This window comes from Tursiops truncatus, chromosome 11, assembly GCF_011762595.2.
Source record: "Tursiops truncatus isolate mTurTru1 chromosome 11, mTurTru1.mat.Y, whole genome shotgun sequence".
NCBI lineage: Eukaryota > Metazoa > Chordata > Mammalia > Artiodactyla > Delphinidae > Tursiops > Tursiops truncatus.
The window spans coordinates 63,186,626-63,204,143 of NC_047044.1; the positions used below are offsets into that span (position 1 = coordinate 63,186,626).

Sequence of the window (17,518 nt, forward strand, 5' to 3'; positions counted from 1 at the left end):
TCTAGTTCCCTGACCAGGGATCGAACCCATGCCCCCTGTGTTGGGAGCACGGAGTCTTAGCCACTGGACCACCAGGTAAGTCCCCAAGCAGTAACTTCTTAAAGCACAATCTTATCTGCCACTGTAGGTTTTGGCTAAGTATGGGATAAATCAGCACAATTCCAAGCCCTTCCCATATGACTCCAATATTTTATGAATAATGACGGCAATAGTTCTGGCAGCCTGGCTGGTGACTTGAATTTTGGCTCCACCATTTATTAGCTATGTTACCTACCCCCGTGATACTCCACATATGGTCTCAGCCGACCAAGAACACCTGGGAGCTTTAAAAAAAAAAAAAAACAGAATAAAGGCAGTATCTGAAGCTTCACCTCAGACCTACAGATTCAGATCTGCAGGAGATTCACATCCACATTGAAGTTTGAAAAACACTGGCCCAACGTGAGCCCGCTGCCTCACAAAATGATTTTATAACCAGTCATCAATTCAGGTCTGAGTGAAATAGACAAACCCCTTGGCACAGTACACAGAAGCCACTTGAAACACTGAGCAAATGATAAGATGGAAACTGCCAGCCTCCTGCATCCCACACTGGCCTTGAATAAGCAGAGCAAATATTTACTATGATACAGCTTGACACTGAAAACAGAAATATCACTTTTATTGACAAGATAGGGCCATAATGGGCAGCTCCACAGAACACAAATAAGACAGTCCCAAGACAAGAGTGTAAAATTACAGCAGACAGGTTAATATTCTTCATCCTCCTCTTCTCCCTCAACACTATCAGCTCCAACCTCCTCATAATCCTTCTCAAGGGCAGCCATGTCCTCACGGGCCTCAGAAAACTCTCCTTCCTCCATGCCCTCACCCACGTACCAGTGAACAAAGGCACGCTTGGCATACATCAGGTCAAACTTGTGGTCCAGGCGAGCCCAGGCCTCAGCGATGGCTGTGGTGTTGCTCAGCATGCACACAGCTCGCTGTACTTTGGCCAGGTCTCCACCAGGTACCACAGTGGGAGGCTGGTAATTAATGCCAACCTTGAAGCCAGTGGGGCACCAGTCCACAAACTGGATGCTGCGCTTGGTCTTGATGGTGGCAATGGCAGCATTGACATCTTTGGGAACCACATCGCCACGGTACAACAGGCAGCAAGCCATGTATTTACCATGGCGAGGGTCGCATTTCACCATCTGGTTGGCTGGCTCAAAGCAAGCATTGGTGATCTCTGCTACAGAAAGCTGTTCATGGTAGGCTTTCTCAGCAGAGATGACAGGGGCGTATGTGGCCAGAGGGAAGTGGATGCGGGGATAGGGCACCAGGTTGGTCTGGAATTCTGTCAGATCAACATTCAGGGCTCCATCAAATCGCAGGGAAGCGGTGATGGAGGACACAATCTGGCTCATAAGGCGGTTAAGATTCGTGTATGATGGGCGCTCAATGTCGAGGTTTCTACGACAGATGTCATAGATGGCCTCGTTGTCTACCATGAAGGCACAATCAGAGTGCTCCAGGGTGGTGTGGGTGGTGAGGATGGAGTTGTAGGGCTCAACTACAGCTGTGGAAATCTGAGGGGCTGGGTAAACGGAGAACTCCAGCTTGGACTTCTTGCCATAATCGACAGAGAGACGTTCCATCAGCAGGGAGGTGAACCCAGAACCAGTTCCCCCACCAAAGCTGCGGAAAACCAAGAAGCCCTGAAGGCCTGTGCACTGGTCAGCCTAAGAAAGAAAGGAGTTTTAATTTTAGCCTTGGTGAAAGGTGCAATGACTTCTTTGAATTCCATAATCACATCGACTGAGATCTTTAAAAAAATCTTCTGAACAATACTGCTAAGAAAGCAGTCCTAAAGAGCTTCTAAGTGCTAAGTGATTCAGAGAAACTTTTCACAATCAACTCTTGGGAGCTGGAGGGAGGGGATCTGTTAAAAGGCTATTTTAAATGAACTGTTTTCACTTCTGCAGGCAGAGGAATCATGAGGTCTGAAATGGATGCAGGGCTCAAGTTTTGGTGACTGGGAGGGCAACCTCTGGTGCCCTTGCTGTGACCGCAGAACAAAGGCAACCTCTTATCAGTTGGAGAGCTACCAACAGCAGGCCTGGGACCACCAGCCCCGTACAATGGATGTCTGACAGATTTCGGCAGCTGCCTTCTGAGCTGGAACACAACAGAATAGCCAAGATCCAATGCCCTGGTGCTGGAGTAAGGCCGGGTCTGGATCTGGCTCTACCCGTTCCTTGCCGTGTGACTTTGACCAAATTCATTTCTTAATCTCAGTTTTCTCATTTATTAAATGAGGAGAATAGTAACCTACTTCGGGTTGTTGGGAATTAAATGAGTATCCGGAACAGTGCTCAGCACAGCAAGCACTCGTTATCAGAAAGTCTATTCATTCTGGGAAAGGCCATTTACTGTCACAATTCCATGTTCCTGTGTCATTGGGGCTTTCCGCCACTTAACTGAGCTATTCTGACTATTGTATGAAAGGATGATTTTGTCATTTCAAACAAAGTATTCTGTTGACAATCTTCACTTCTCAAGGTGCCCAGAGATTTGTGGACATTCTCTACTGAGCCCCCAGTTCACTTCTCCTGTGGGTCCATACTCTGAATGAGATCAATGCCAGGGCAGGCCCTAGTCTACCAATTTCACCCATTAAGCCTCATGTGGACACAGTAATAACACCAAGGACAAATGCAATTGTTTTGGTAGTTAATGAACTTCACTCCAGAACCCTCAATGGCTTTTACTACGTTTACCTGTCCCTAAAGGCAGGTCCTGATTTCCAAGTCAGTACTTGTAGCTGAAGCTTGATTTGCAAACATAGGAACCATTAGCCCAGTTCTGCTGGGAAGACGATGATAAACATCTGAAAAAGTATGAAGCCATGAATGATGTAAGGCCATTCTTTTCAAAATAGACCAGTTGTTGCTGGGCTTAGCATAATGTGACTTTCCCGACAAGCTATTCCACCCAGGCCTTCATTCTTGATTTTTAATTACTTACAAGCTGCCCACATGCCTAAGGAGCAGAGTCATCTGATTGCCAGACTCTTAATTAAAATGATGCGAACAGAACACTTAGCAACTTTACCGATGTGAATAGTTGCCTTAGATTTTTCTGCCACAGGGCCAGTCCACACTGCCCTGATCTCTAGTAGAAAAACGAGGGTACTGCTTTTTTGTGATTATTATCTTAATACTTTCAAAGTTCCAATGACTCATACTTGCTTCTGTAACAAGGGAGCTCCATTGACTCCACTTTCAGTGTTGATGGAATTTTCCAGTGTCAGCTATTTCTAGTCAGTGTTACACTGGCTTCTTTTGCTGTGAACTTTCTGTAATGACATGTCAGCAGTCCAATTTTTATGAATTTGATCAACGAGTTACATGTCAGTCAGCCACCTACTCACTGTGACTAGGATGACCTAAAAAGGGATGTCTCGGCCTGAAGCTGGGAAGCTGCCTGATTAATATGAACAAGGATATTTAATGGTCTTAAATGTCAGTAAAACGGTTAAGGTGTCCTGGTACTCACCTTGACTTCAGGTAAACTGCCCTCACTGAATGAGCAATTGCCCAAATCTGCCTTGTAAGACACAGAAAGAGGCAAAAGAAGACTATCCCCACCCCACATAGTTGTCCCATAGCTCAGGACCATCTGGTTCAGAAGTCCAGTTATTTAGTGGGCAGTGTAAAGTTCATTTTAGTGTGCAAAGAGTGATTCTTGCAGTTTGGTCTCTCAAAATTGTAAGAGAAAACTCTCATCTACTTTAAATAAAGTACTGTGTTTACCAGTTTCCGAACTCGGTCCAAGACGAGGTCAATGACCTCCTTGCCAATGGTGTAGTGACCTCGGGCATAGTTATTGGCAGCATCTTCCTTGCCTGTGATGAGCTGCTCGGGGTGGAAGAGCTGGCGGTAGGTGCCAGTGCGAACTTCATCTGGAAAAGGAAAATGAAGCAGCCACCCATCAGTAACAACCTGCACAAGTCTGCTTGACCCCAGGGCATCAGTGGAGCCCCCAGGATACACCTCCTGTTCCGGACCCCCGGGATCTCATTGGGGTTACTGAGGTCAACTCACCAATGACCGTGGGTTCCAGGTCTACAAACACTGCCCTGGGCACATGTTTGCCAGCGCCTGTCTCACTGAAGAAGGTGTTGAAGGAGTCATCTCCTCCCCCAATAGTCTTGTCACTTGGCATCTGGCCATTAGGCTGGATGCCGTGTTCCAGGCAGTAGAGCTCCCAGCAGGCATTGCCGATCTGGACACCAGCCTGGCCAACGTGGATGGAGATGCACTCACGCTGTGAGAGGAAGAAAGGAAATGTCAGAACATGACACATCAGATGGGACATTTAGTAATGATTCACTGTAAATGACTATTAACCTTCAGAAGAGATCAGCACCTTTCTGGAGGCCACTCCTGCCCAGGGACTATTTCACAAGCAACAGCCTAACTCAGAGAAAATGCTTTGGAAAACCACAGATATGTTAATGAACTACTAGGCAAGACCAGAGACCAGACCTTCGCTTTGTAGCCACATTAGATGTTCAAGGTCAGGTTTCTACCTTCAGAATGATACAAGCTGCTCTAGCAATAGATTTTCCCCAACTCCTGGGAAATGTGCCTTCTGATTCCTTAAAGGCATGCAAAATTCCTCCTTCCAGCTGATTCATTCTCCGTATGACTGTGTAACTAGAGCTCATTCTGGTCCCTCTTTAATCCTATTCTTTAAAGAGAAGAGCTTCCGCCTCTCCCTTTAAAACCAGCTTAAACCAGCAAACTACAGCCATATGACTCGTGGAGAAAACACCAGATAAGCAGCAGTTACCTGTATTTTAAAAACTGTGGTCAGAGGCAGCCTTTTAACCCTGTGGAAGAATTTAATCTTAAGGAAAAACATTTTCCTTCACTATCAATGCATCTTGAGGGGAGAGTGGTGGGGAAGGTGGGAGGGGGACGGAGACACATGGTAATAAAAGCTAGAAGTGTCACCAAGACTTTATTAATAGTTTAAGAAATTAGCTGTCTTCTAGTAGAATGTACATATATCTCTGGCAACGTGGGGGAAAAGTCTTAAAATTTCACAATTGTAACGATGTTAGGATGTTACCAAACTCATTTCTGCTTAGTAAAATAAGGCAGTGAACACAGAATCTACACCCACAGACTTAAGAGAAAAAACAAAAAAAGGATTTTTATTGTATTTCCATCATAAATCAGATTAGCGGTTTTGGAGACAGAGGTCTTTCACATATCAACACCAAATATCTCCCATTACATTCTCTCCAAATAAGAGGGTTTCAAGTTTTTAAAAACTGCTAATAGGAATCTAGTTAAAGAAAATTCAACACCACCTAAGATCTCAAAGGGCCTAGCTTCATAACCCAAGATAAAACCCCCAATCACTCACAATCTTTGATTTATGGTCCCCTCCTTCTCACCTACACCCCCCATAAAACAATCATGGTCTGCTGGCCTCATCAGCAAGTTCACTGTTACCTGCCTCTACTTGCCCAGCTCTAGGGCCGTGGGAGAAAGGGGAGTTGTTTGTTCTAATGAACCCATGACTATTTAAAACTGCATCATGTTTACCTTTAACTGGACTTTGGACATTCCACAGCCCTAGAAAGGAGAGAACCAGAGATCTGTCCATGACAGCCCCAGGCCCCAGGGAGATAAAGTATCTGAGATGATCCTGTCATTCTAATGAAGCACTTCTACTGAAGCCTTCTGAGTTTCTTTCATTGTGCAACGGTATGGTTTAGACTGTGGCCACTGCTTGCCCTCCACTCTCCCCTGGCCACTCGGGAGATGAAGTGAGACACCGGTGATGGAATCATTTAGTCTAGCCTTAACTGGATAAGCAGCCCCTGTCCCTTGTTTAAAAACAAAAAAACTATTAATCTAACCAGTATATGCCTAAATAGGTCTGCTGCTACCGCTGCTCTCCTGCCCTTTAAACAGTCCCACTTCTTACGTTCTTTTTTTTTTTTTCTTCTTTTTTATTGGGGTATAGTTGTTTTACCCCACTACTTTCTGAAACATGTTTTTACCAGTATCTTTTTGGTCTTGCCTGGTAAAAAGCACTCAAGCAAGTTGTTACAGTCATACATACGTTTGATAACTGTGGTAATCCCTAAAGAGGTAACTATTTATTCACTGCATTGCTTTTTAAAAAGATATTATTTTGAAACATCTGATACACACGGCCTACTTTAGGTAGACTTCCAACAGATATTTCCTCAGATACTTGTTTCCAATACCTCTGGAAGCTATATAGAAAATACTCAAGTTGTGTGTAATTTGAAGTTTCTTTAAAACTGAGAATACTTTGTCAGTACTAGTTTACTCTGTGACTTTATAAGAAAATCTCTCTTTATGGACTTTTTTTTTTTTAAACCTGTAAGTAGAAAGCTTCAGCTATAAACACCCCACTAAATTAACACGAGAAATGCAGGATTAAACAACGTGACAGTAATTCCCTTCAAAGGAGGAGCCTGCCTACATCCCTCCAGGTGGATTGGTGCGAACGGAAGCGCTCCCCCCACCGCACCCCACCCCGGCCCGGCCACAGGTGAGGATGGGTGCGAACGGAAGCGCTCCCCAGAGCCCGACAACAGGTGAGGATGGTGCAATTGAAAGCTCTCGCCAGAGTCTGGCCACAGATGACTCAGCAGCGAGTCATAGGGCGCTGGAAAGGCAACGCCTACCATGCGGGAGCACACGAGATGCTCCAGCACACGAGATGCTCCAGTGCGAAAGTGAGATCATTGGGGGAAATGGGAGGGATTTTCAGGTTTCATAAGTCATTGGGAGCCAGTGTGAAGGCTCCCTGGCCTTCCTGGGGCGGTAGCGGGCCCTGGGGGGGATGGGTGCCCTCTATCTAGGATCAAATAAATGGGCTTTCCACTTCCACCGAGGGCAGTGCCCAGGCCGTGTCTTCGAGCCGGTAGAGGGGTCTCCCGGGTGAACTCGGCTTTCCGCAAGGCCACCAGAGGCCAGTTTGCCTGGAGGCGTCCGGAACGTGGCCCCACGTGGACTGGGGTCCCGACGCCCCTTCGGACTCCGCACTCTCCCCCCAACGCCACCACCCGGGGACCCCACTCACCATGACTGAGACTTGTAGGGTTCTGCGGGGCTGGAGGAGGCGAGGGAACGTCCACGAAGCTCTCCCACTGACAGACTACCAAGGAGTCCGGGGGAGAAATAGTGAGAGGGAAGGCGGCCCCGAGGGATCCTATATACTCCTGGCCACGTGTCGGAAGGGCGGGCACCGGACCCGCCCTGGCCTCCGCGGCCCCGCCTCCGAGCCCAAGGTCCCCGGCCGGATGCCCGATTTTACCCTGCCCGCGGAGAGAGGAGGGGCGCGTGGCGCTGATTGGTAGGTTCAAAAGTTCGAAACGAACTCTACGGAACAAGCCAGAAGAACCCGGAAGGGGAGGGGGCATCCTGGGGCCGGAGAACGGGCCGGTGGGGTGGGAAGGAGGGTGGACACGGTGACTGGAAGGAGAAGGGAGGCGAAGCGTCTGCACAGTCCTCAGTAGGTGCGGGAGGCGTCAGGGGGCAACGCCTAAGCGAAAAAAGGCACCGAGTTAAAGGGAGCCCCGGCGGGAGCCCCAGGAGCGTGGCTCCTCCCGCTGCCTGCTCCGACCCCGGGGCCCCAGACCCCGGACCCTGGAGGGGCGGCCCGGCAAAACAGCTCCCCAGCGGGCCCGGCCTACGCGGAGCTCCGGCGCCCGCTCCCCTCGCAGCTGAGGGACTTCCAAGAGAAGGGCTGGCTCCCCATTCCAGGTCCTAATTACCATGAACCGGCCCGAAGCCCTTTTTCTCACCATTTTTTTTTTAAATTTTTCTTGTTATAAAAATATGGAACGCTTCACGAATTTGCGTGTCATCCTTGCGCAGGGGCCATGCTAATCTTCTCTGTATCGTTCCAATTTTAGTATATGTGCTGCCGAAGCGAGCACTAATCACCTTTTTTTGTTGCTTTTCTTTATTCATTTTCCTACCTTTTTATTTATTTATTTATTCATTCATTTATTTATTTATTTACCTACCTTCTTTTAAATGAACCTTGTGGTTCCTAACAGCAACCTCCTTCCACTTGGTGCAAAAGCAGGTTTGTTGTTGTTTTGTTTTTCAGTTCATTATAATATTAGCTTTTATTCTTCGATTGCGTACTATTCAGAGTTGCTTGTTTTTCAGACTATATTAATCACATTTCATCCATTGGACAAACCCTGTGAGTTATCCCCATTTTACAGATGAGGAAACTAGGGCTTAGAGGAATTAAACTAGTTGAAGATCACACAGCTGGAGTGGTGGGGCTCTTGGCCCTTGGGCCCTCACTACCTTGTACTACCTCATCCTAAATATACCACTCTTGTTATGGAACCCAAGTTCCTGTGTCCCAGGCACACTGAGGCCAAACAAACTAGAACATGGGAGTTTGGAGCACAGGTAGATTTATTACAAGGGCTAAGCAACAACAGATGGCTGGTGCTCGAAAGACCAGAACTACCCAATTGCTTCCAGGCAAGGGCGTTTACAGACTGTTGGAGGGAATTCCCTGGTAAGGGAAAAGAATCTGAAAAAAAAAATTAGATGTATATGTATGTATAACTGAATCACTTTGCTGTACACCTGAAACACAACATTGTAAATCAACTATACTTTAATTAAAAAGAAAGAAAGAAAAGAGAGGAAGATAACAAAAGTGACTGAATAGTAGAATATGTTACAGGGCTTTTTCCTGAAGAAGAAAAAGGCAAAATAGGTTTTGGATACTGAATAGGCAGAAGTCAAGATACACTCCAACTCATCCACACAAAACGGAGGCTGTGGAAATATGTGCAGAGATTCCTTTTCAAATTACAGTACATAGTTCATTCATCAAGTGCTCACTGAGCACCTATTGTGTGGCAGGATATTCTGAAATCTGGAATAACTAGCATCTTAGTCTGTTGCTAGATATTTTAGTCTAATTAGTGCTTTCCAACTTTTTAATTCATTCCACAAATATATATTTAGCACAGTTTCTAGGTGCTTGGAAAAAAGTTTGTGAACAAAACTGACAGATCTCTGCCTCATGGAGTGAATGTTCTAGAGGAGGATAGGGAAGAAAGATAAACAATGAACATAATAAGTAAACTATATAATTTGTTAGAAGGTGACGAGTGCTATAGAAAAACAGCGCAAAGTAAAGTGGAATGAGAGTGTTGGGAAGGGAGAATGTGGGAGGAGGTTGCTATGTAAACAAGATGGTCAAGGTTAGCCTTAATGATAAGTGAGATTTGAACAAAGACTTGAAGGTCCTGAGGGGCTAGCCAAAGTAGCTACCTGGGAGAAGAGTGGTCCCAGAACATGGAGCAGCTGCACCAAAGGCCCCCAGGCAAGAGTGTTCCTGGAAGGAAGAGCAGGGATGCCAGCTTGGCTGGAAGAGATGAATAGTAGGAGATGAGGGTTGGAGAGGCAATGGGAGCCAGATCTTGTAGCTTCATGTAAACCACTACAAAGTCCTGTGGTTTTAACCCTGACACGGGGAGCCTATGTAGGGTTCAAAACATTGTAGGGACATGACCTGACTACCTTCTTTTTTTTTTTAATATCCCTCTGGTGTTGTGTTGAGAATAGATTATAGGAGGGCACAGGTAGAAGCAGGATGATAACTCACTGCAGTAATCCTTCTGAGAGATGATGGGGACTCAGACCAGAGTGGTAGCAGAGGAAGTGGCGAAGAGTGGTTAGAGCTGGCTACATTCTGAAGATAGGGCCAGAAAGATTTCCTGAAGGCTCACATGTGAGGGAAAGAGAAGCCAAGGATTACTCCAGGATTTTAGCCTGGTTGAGTAAGATGGTTTTGCCATCAACAGATGCAAAATGTTGCATCAACAGATGCCTGGTTGAGTAAGATGGTTTTGCCATCAACAGATGCAAAATGTTGGCTTTTTTTGGTTTTGTTTTCTAGCTGTGGGTCCTTGAGCAAATTTCTTAATGTCTCTAAATCTCCTCCCTTATAAAATGGGGATAATATATAATTCATAGGTGGATACACTGTTGTGAGGGCTAAATGAGATACATAATACGGAATACATACACGTAGTAAAGGACTAAGTGGTACTAAGGTGGTGGTGGTAGACAAAATTAGAGATGACTATTCATCCTCTTGCATTTTAAAATCATTTTAAGGACTTCCCTGGTGGTGCAGTGGTCAAGAATCAGCCTGCCAGTGCGGATTCGAGCCCTGGTCCGGGAAGATCCCACATGCCGCGGAGCAACCAAGCCCATGCGCCACAACTACTGAGCCTGCACTCTAGAGCCCGCCAGCCACAACTACTGAGCCCTCGTGCCACAACTACTGAAGCCCACGCACATAGAGCCTGTGCTCTGCAACAAGGGAAGCCACCGCAATGAGAAGCCCACGCACCCCGACGAAGAGCAGCCCGCGCTCACCACAACTAGAGAAAGCCCACGTACAGCAACGAAGACCCAACGCAGCCATAAATTAATTAATTAATTAATTTAAAAATCATTTTAAACATTGGGATCCATATTTAAGTTTTCTTCCCCCTGCTAGGTTTTTTTTTGGGGCGGGTGGGGAATCTTTTTCCTGGGTGGACAGTTAAAACTTTAACCTCTACGTAAACAGGTCTTTATGGGTCTAAAAATTACTAAGTGAGGAGAGGCTTACTTTCTAGTTGACAGTTTTCAGAATTCACCACAAACATGTTGAGTTAGTAACAGAGCCAGTGCTCTGCCATTTTTGGCAATATAACTTTGGACAGGCATTTCTCCTCCTTGGACCCCAGGCTTTGTGTGTGCAATATGAGGAGAATGGACAGGGTCATCTCTAAGGCCTCTTCCAGCCCTAATATTCTGTAATACTGTGACTTGAGACTTCTGCTGTACATGTGAGCTGTACAAAAATGAGCAAAGTCAAAAACATGCTTCATTCAGTCCGGGTCTTCTAAGAATTACCAGTACATTAGATACATACTTATACATGGGGCTTTTGTTGGAGTCTTACAATGCTTTAGGGAAAGAAGTGTTGCATATCTACTCTGGCCCAGGGGAGCTTGGGCTTTAAATTTTATTTATTTATTTTATTTATTTATTTTTGGCTGCGTTGGGTCTTCCTTGCTGCGTGCGTACTTTCTCCAGTTGCGGCGAGCGGGGGCTACTCTTCGTTGCGGTGTGTGGGCTTCTCATTGCGGTGGCTTCTCTTGTTGCGGAGCACAGGCTCTAGGCACGCAGAGCTTGGGCTTTAAATCACTGCATATAGGATGTCCACAACATTAGTAAAGAGAAAAGAATATAGATATAACCAAACCTTAGGTTTTCTTCAGTCTAACTTCTGATTGCTATGCTAGGATTCCAGTAATACTGAAGAATTTATCTTGGTCCAGTTACAAATTACATGTTACAAATAATAATGGCATGGGGATATTTTGTGCTCATATAGCAATTTAGAACAAAATATTTTCTATTCCAATAGTGCCTTGAAAGAGTTTTCAAAAATAAGTTTTTAACAAGTGTATTTATTTGGAACTGTGGGAAATAAGGTCCTGAGACTTGAAATAATTTACCTTGAACCACAGAGGTGGAACCCAGAACAAACGCCTACTATGGCAGTTGCCTCTTTTACTTCTTGGCCCTACATTAGCCTGCTACTGGCTCTAGTTCACAAGGAAAGGATGTCCTAGAAAAGCCACTTGTTGAATTTTTCTTAAGGCAGGCTAACATGACAAGAAAAAAGGGAATTTGTCCTACTTTCAAGACCGCCAAAGGGCAGCTAGGACTCCTTATTGCAGTTAGAGTCAGCCACCTTCTTTATGACAAGCATTTAAAAACGTGTATATTTTCAAGCAGTTTTCTTCTTCTTCTTCTTCTCCTTCTTCTTCTTCTTCTTCTTCTTCTTCTTCTTCTTCTTCTTCTTCTTCTTCTCCTTCTCCTCCTCCTCCTCCTCCTCCTCCTCCTCCTCCTCCTCCTCCTCCTCCTCCTCCTCCTCCTCCTCCTCCTCCTCCTCCTCCTCCTCCTCCTCCTCCTCCTCCTCCTCCTCCTCCTCCTCCTCCTCCTCCTCCTCCTCCTCCTCCTCCTCCTCCTCCTCCTCCTCCTCCTCCTCCTCCTCCTCCTCCTCCTCCTCCTCCTCCTCCTCCTCCTCCTCCTCCTCCTCCTCCTCCTCCTCCTCCTCCTCCTCCTCCTCCTCCTCCTCCACCTCCTCCTCCTCCTCCTCCTCCTCCTCCTCCTCCTCCTCCTTCTCCTTCTTCCTCTTCCTCTTCTTCCTCTTCCTCTTCTTCTTCTTCGTCTTGTAAATACAGAAGAGCAGGACATTATCTTCTAGGTAATATGTTATTTTCTCTTATGGGAAAAATCCTTAGATCCTTTAACTTTCATTTATTGCTCTTTTTCTGCAAATATTTGCAACCTTTATAACTTGCTTACACACTCTTTCGAAGTTCTCCTCCCCCATGACTGGAGCAGTATTTCGGCCTTCTCTTCCATCAAGACTCTTTAGGTGAAATGTGAGCTCCATTCTAGGAGATTACCAGCGAGGACCGGCTTTCATCTCTGAAATTTCACATCTTTTTTCCACTGAGATATCACTTGGTTTGTTCTCATCTGCCTTATAGTCCCTAAAAATACAATATTTGGGGATCGTTTCCTCACAGTGACCAAATGAAGCAACTGAGTAGGTTGTGTTTCCCCTGTATTCCCTCTTTATATTCTACAGCCAATCCTTCTTACCCTAAGCTCTTTCTAATCTCTCCTGTAATTAATAACCATTCCCTTGATTCTCCTCCCCTATCCCTTTAGGATAGACAGGTAAAATACTCTTGAAGAAAATTAAAAAGAGCTACTCACATTCCTCAATCATCTACATTATTATTCCAGTAAGTAGACCGTATCCTGGAGTCCGGAAATCTTTTCTATTTATAGCTTATTTAATACTTTTATTTATCATGTACCTAAAAAGCACCCAGGCAGACCAAAGTGGAAGGGCCTGAGAGTCGTCTTTCCCTGTGACTATAACTTCTTGCCAGCAGCTGAGATGGTGGGGGATTTAGTTAGAGACTGTGAATCTCAGGATAATCTTTCCCATTTCACTTTTCCTGGTATGTCTTTAACTGCCCCTCCCCCTCCTCCCAGGACACAGAACCAGCCATTTTCAAGTACACTAAGTATTTGTTTTTTCCTACCTAATTAGTCCAATAGTACCTCAATACGAGGGAATATCACTGCATAAATTATACACAGTTAGGAAATTTAGAGATGAAAACAGTCTCGTTTTACTCAGGAAGTTAGTTTAATTTGGCTGAAAGCATTTGGTCTTTTCCAGTGTCTGTTTCTCCTGCTACAAGTCAGTGGGCTGCTCCCTAATCTGAACCCTTTATGATTCTTTTGTTCTAGTCCTCCTACTCATTGGCGTGTTAGAGCCTGCTAGAGCCAACTGTTAGATTTTTAGGAATTTTGTGAGCCAGCTGGATATCACGTTGGTAGCTTGAAATCAACAATGATGGATGTATTTCCACCATGGAAATTGGTGAATAGTACACATTAGGCTCTCACCTGCACTCTCAGCTGGTTGTTAAACATTTACCATTGCCCCTACTTCCACACTGATCTAAGTCAGGACATTTCTCTTAGTTCTTTAGTTCTGGCATAAAAAGGAATTTTTTTTTTTTTTTTTTTTAATCTCAGAGCTTGATTCATTCCCTGGCTTCTGGATCAATCCTCTCCTCACAGCCAACCAAAGCCCCAAAGCCCAGCTTGGCTTCTCCTCCCAGTTCAGGCTTTCAGGGCTATAAAAGGGTTACCTCCTAGCCCCTCCACTCCCAATCAATGCCTTCTTTTCCAGTCCTTTTATTTCTTGGATTATAAAAGCCCCCAACTCCTTTACTACCCACCCTTCCACCCCAGCATCTCCACCTCTAGTACCAGTGTCACCACTCTGGGATTTCACCCCCAGAGAGAAGAGTTTACATGCTTTCACTTGTTTACTCTCCACAATAACTCTATGAGGTAGAAACTACTGTTACCTCCATTTTACAGAAGAGGAAATTGAGGTTTGTGGGGTTAAGTAACTTATCTAAAGGCACATGCCAGCCCATGCTGCCTGTAGTCCAGCCTTCCTCTCTGGGATCCTCACCCCTTTCCTCTGGAGTCTGGTTTTAAGGCTCCCATTTCTTAACCACTGTCTTCTCTCCAAAAACATTAATATGAAACCACTTTTATGTCTACAACTTTAATTACATGTTTATTTCCCCAAATCATTCAAACCTGTAATGATCACATTCAGTTGTAAGACAGTGAAGGAAAGAGGCTGGCACAGAGCTCTAACAGACATGGGCTGTACTCATAGAACTCTATTTTTGTAGCACTTTAATATTTTGATCCTCTAGTCTGTGTTCTTTTTTCCTTACTCTCCAGCATATTTTGTTCACAATATAGTCAGGAATATAAACCATTTAGAAACCCTGGAAGGTCTTTGCTTGTTCCTGATCGATCAAGAGTTCCTCCCTTAAAATTACATACTTCTTTGTTTTGGTAAGCTGTGGTCCCTACTGACCTTGTAAATGGGTTATGTGGAACAGCCTGTAACTACAAAAATCAACTTGCTTACACTGTTCCCTCAGCAGCTCCATTTATTTGTACTGAACCCAAGGGAAAGAGCCAGGTTCACATACTGTGGGAAAAAGAAAAGGAGAAGGAGGGAATTCTTTGTCTTTAAAACAAAGAAACAAATTTTACATTCAGGCTGCTCTTCTCCTTTATTGTGCCTGAAATGACTGATAGTAAAACAAAGTTGTTTCAAAGAGGGAAAAAACCCTGGAATGTAGGTCACCTAACAAGTTATGAAACCTGTTTCCTTGATGCAGGTTTGCTTGATTGAATTGAGGGGTTTCATGGCCTCTGGTCAGGGCCCAGGGAGCCTGCAATGGACTGAATGTATCCTCCCAAATTCATAAGTTGAAATCATAACCTTCACTGTGATTGTATTTGGAAGTGGGGCTTTGGGGGAGTAACTTGGTCATGAGGTGGAGCTCTCATAAATGGAATTAGTGCCCTTATAAAAGGGACCCCAGAGAGCTCTCTTGCCATTTGAGGATATAACAATAAAATGGCAGTCTGCAACCCGGAAGAAGGTCCTCGCTGGAATTTGACCATGCGGGCACCCTGAACTTGGATTTCCAGCCTCCAGAACTGTGAGAAATAAATTTCTGTTGTTAATAAGCCACTCTGTTTATGGGATTTTGTTATAGCAGCCTGAATGGAGACACAGCCTAACCCCAAGCATGTTGTTATGGAAGCTGAAGAAGACAAAGTCCGGATATCAGAAAAAGTAGTGGGGGGCTTCCCTGGTGGCGCAGTGGTTGAGAGTCCGCCTGCCGATGCAGGGGACGCGGGTTCGTGCCCCGGTCTGGGAGGATCCCACGTGCCGCGGAGCGGCTAGGCCCGTAAGCCATGGCCGCTGGGCCTGCGCGTCCGGAGCCTGTGCTCCGCAGCGGGAGAGGCCACAACAGTGACAGGCCCGCGTACCGCAAAAAAAAAAAAAAAAAAAAAAAAAAGTAGTGGTTACTTACTTAGCAAGCATAATCATTCTGATCTCTAGAGACAAGGATGGAATAAAACACAAAGGGAAAGACAATTGTGGGTAGGGGAAGCAAAGATTAGGATAACAAAATATTGAAGTAATGACTTTATTGACTCCTCAGTGACAAGAATGTAAACTCTCAGAGCCTTTATAAGTACTAGGAACTGGGGATTCTGGTTTCTAGTGTGAGTAGATAACATGAGCTTTGGCAAGGTTTCCAGCTGTATTGCATCGGAGTTTCCCCATCTGCAGGATAATACCTGCTTTAAAACAGCCTCGGAAGTAGATCCTTAGACTGGGATTTGTGAGATCTGGATTCTAGTTCTAGCACAACTGACTGAGTGGATTTTAGTTTCATCATTTGTACAATAAAATATAGCTTCTAAGCTTCCTTATACAATTTAGTTACTTCATATAGTGCCCTGAAAACGTTAAGATTGTCTAGAAATGCAAAATTACATTATTCTTTGTTTTATTCAACAAATATTTATCTGGCCCTTAGTGTGTACTGGGCACTGTACAAGGAACTAAGGACAAGACAAAGCTTCTCAAGGAGTTCATACTGCATTTGGGGAAGAGAAACGATGTAGGAAGAAAAATAAAACCGAGTGAGAACGCTGGAGAGTAATGAGTGCTGTTTTACCTAATGTGGCAAAGAAGGCGTCTCTGATCTGAAGGAAGAGCTGAGCCATGTGAGTGTCTGGGGGAAGAGCATTCCAGGCAGAGGGAATGGCTGGAGAGTGTGAGTGAGGGAAAAAGCAGTAGAAGACAAGGTTAGAGAGAGTGGGGTCCGGACTGCGTAGGTCCTTAGAGGCCACCATAAGGAATTTGGCTTTTTCTCAGAATGAGATTGGAAGTCATTGGAGTAAAGTCATGACAAAAATTAGACTTTTGTTTTAACAGAGTCACTCTGGCCTCTATCCTTAGAATAGACCGTAGGGAGGTAAGAATGGAAGCAAGCGACCAGTTAAGCAGCTACTGTAATAATCTGAGCAGGAACCCAGGGTAGTTACAGAGGAGATGATGAGAAGTGGCCAGATTCTGGATAGGAGTTTTTGATGGATTGGATTTGGGTAGTAAGAAAAAGACCAATCAAGAATGACTCCAAGGGGGGACTTCCCTGGTGGCACAGTGGTTAAGAATCTGACTGCCAATGCAGGGACACGGGTTCAAGCCCTGGTCCAGGAAGATCCCACATGCCGCGGAGCAACTAAGCCCGTGAGGCACAACTACTGAGCCTGCGCTCTAGAGCCCGTGAGCCACAGCTACTGAGTGCCACAACTGAAGCTGCACGCCTAGAGCCTGTGCTCCGCAACAAAGAGAAGCCACCACAGAAGAGTAGTCCTGGCTCGCTGCCACTAGAGAAAGCCCCCATGCAGCAACGAAGACCCAACACAGCCAAAAATAAATAAATAAATTTATTAAAAAACAAAAGAATGACTCCAAGGGTTTGGGCCTGAACAACTGGAAAAATGGAGTTGATACTAAGATGAGGAAAGCTTTGGAAGGAGCAGTTTTAAGGGTTGTAAGGAGCAGGGCCGTCAGGGTTTGCTTTGGACATGTTAAAGATGAGATGCCCATTAGGCATCCAAGTGGAGAAGTGAAGTAGGAAATGAACCAACAGGCATAAGGATCCTAGGGTGGGAAGGGACCAGAACTTCCAACCCAGATCCTCAAATGTCTACATGAGGGAATCCAGTCTGGGTAGAGCTAGGAGTGCTTGACAATAACCCAGTGGCAGAAAAGGACACTGAGACCCAAAATGAAATCATCTTGAGGAAAGAAGTCTAGGCTAAAGATGCATTTTAAGACAAGGCCCCAAGTATTGATATGATACCACAGATTGTGCTCCTGTGCAAATCGGAACTGGAGACTATAAGCCCATTAGAGCCTAGCGATCCAAGAGTGTGTGAGA

The 17,518-nt window shown here is 45.2% G+C and overlaps 1 protein-coding gene, 1 long non-coding RNA gene and 1 other non-coding gene across 3 annotated transcripts in view; 1 reads left to right on the plus strand and 2 right to left on the minus strand.

Annotated features, from left to right (window-relative positions):
* Nucleotides 1-633: 633 nt before the first annotated feature.
* LOC101316459 (tubulin alpha-1C chain-like) lies at nucleotides 634-7,260 on the minus strand. The gene is made up of 4 exons (XM_019934493.3): nucleotides 7,120-7,260; nucleotides 4,089-4,311; nucleotides 3,798-3,946; nucleotides 634-1,724 (listed from the first exon to the last, which is right to left on the minus strand). The coding sequence occupies exons 1-4, from the start codon at nucleotides 7,120-7,122 to the stop codon at nucleotides 750-752; spliced, it is 1,350 nt and encodes a 449-aa protein (XP_019790052.1). The 5' UTR covers nucleotides 7,123-7,260; the 3' UTR covers nucleotides 634-749.
* Nucleotides 7,261-7,332: 72 nt separating this feature from the next.
* The window catches only part of LOC109549865 (uncharacterized), a 31,341-nt gene continuing 21,155 nt past the window's right edge, over nucleotides 7,333-17,518 (plus strand). The window contains exon 1 of the long non-coding RNA XR_012324422.1: nucleotides 7,333-7,392. This is a non-coding gene — a long non-coding RNA (uncharacterized lncRNA). The remainder of the gene's footprint in view (nucleotides 7,393-17,518) is intronic.
* LOC117314387 (U6 spliceosomal RNA) lies at nucleotides 7,872-7,978 on the minus strand. The gene has a single exon (XR_004529134.1). It is a non-coding gene; the product is annotated as a U6 spliceosomal RNA (small nuclear RNA).

Excerpts from the sequence above, each read along its gene's own strand:
- LOC101316459 (XM_019934493.3), bottom strand. Across the intron at positions 3,947-4,088 it reads CCTGGAACCCACGGTCATTG|ATGAAGTTCGCACTGGCACC; the intron begins GTGAGTTGACCT and ends TTCCTTTTCCAG. Across the intron at positions 1,725-3,797 it reads TGGACCGAGTTCGGAAACTG|GCTGACCAGTGCACAGGCCT; the intron begins GTAAACACAGTA and ends TTTCTTTCTTAG.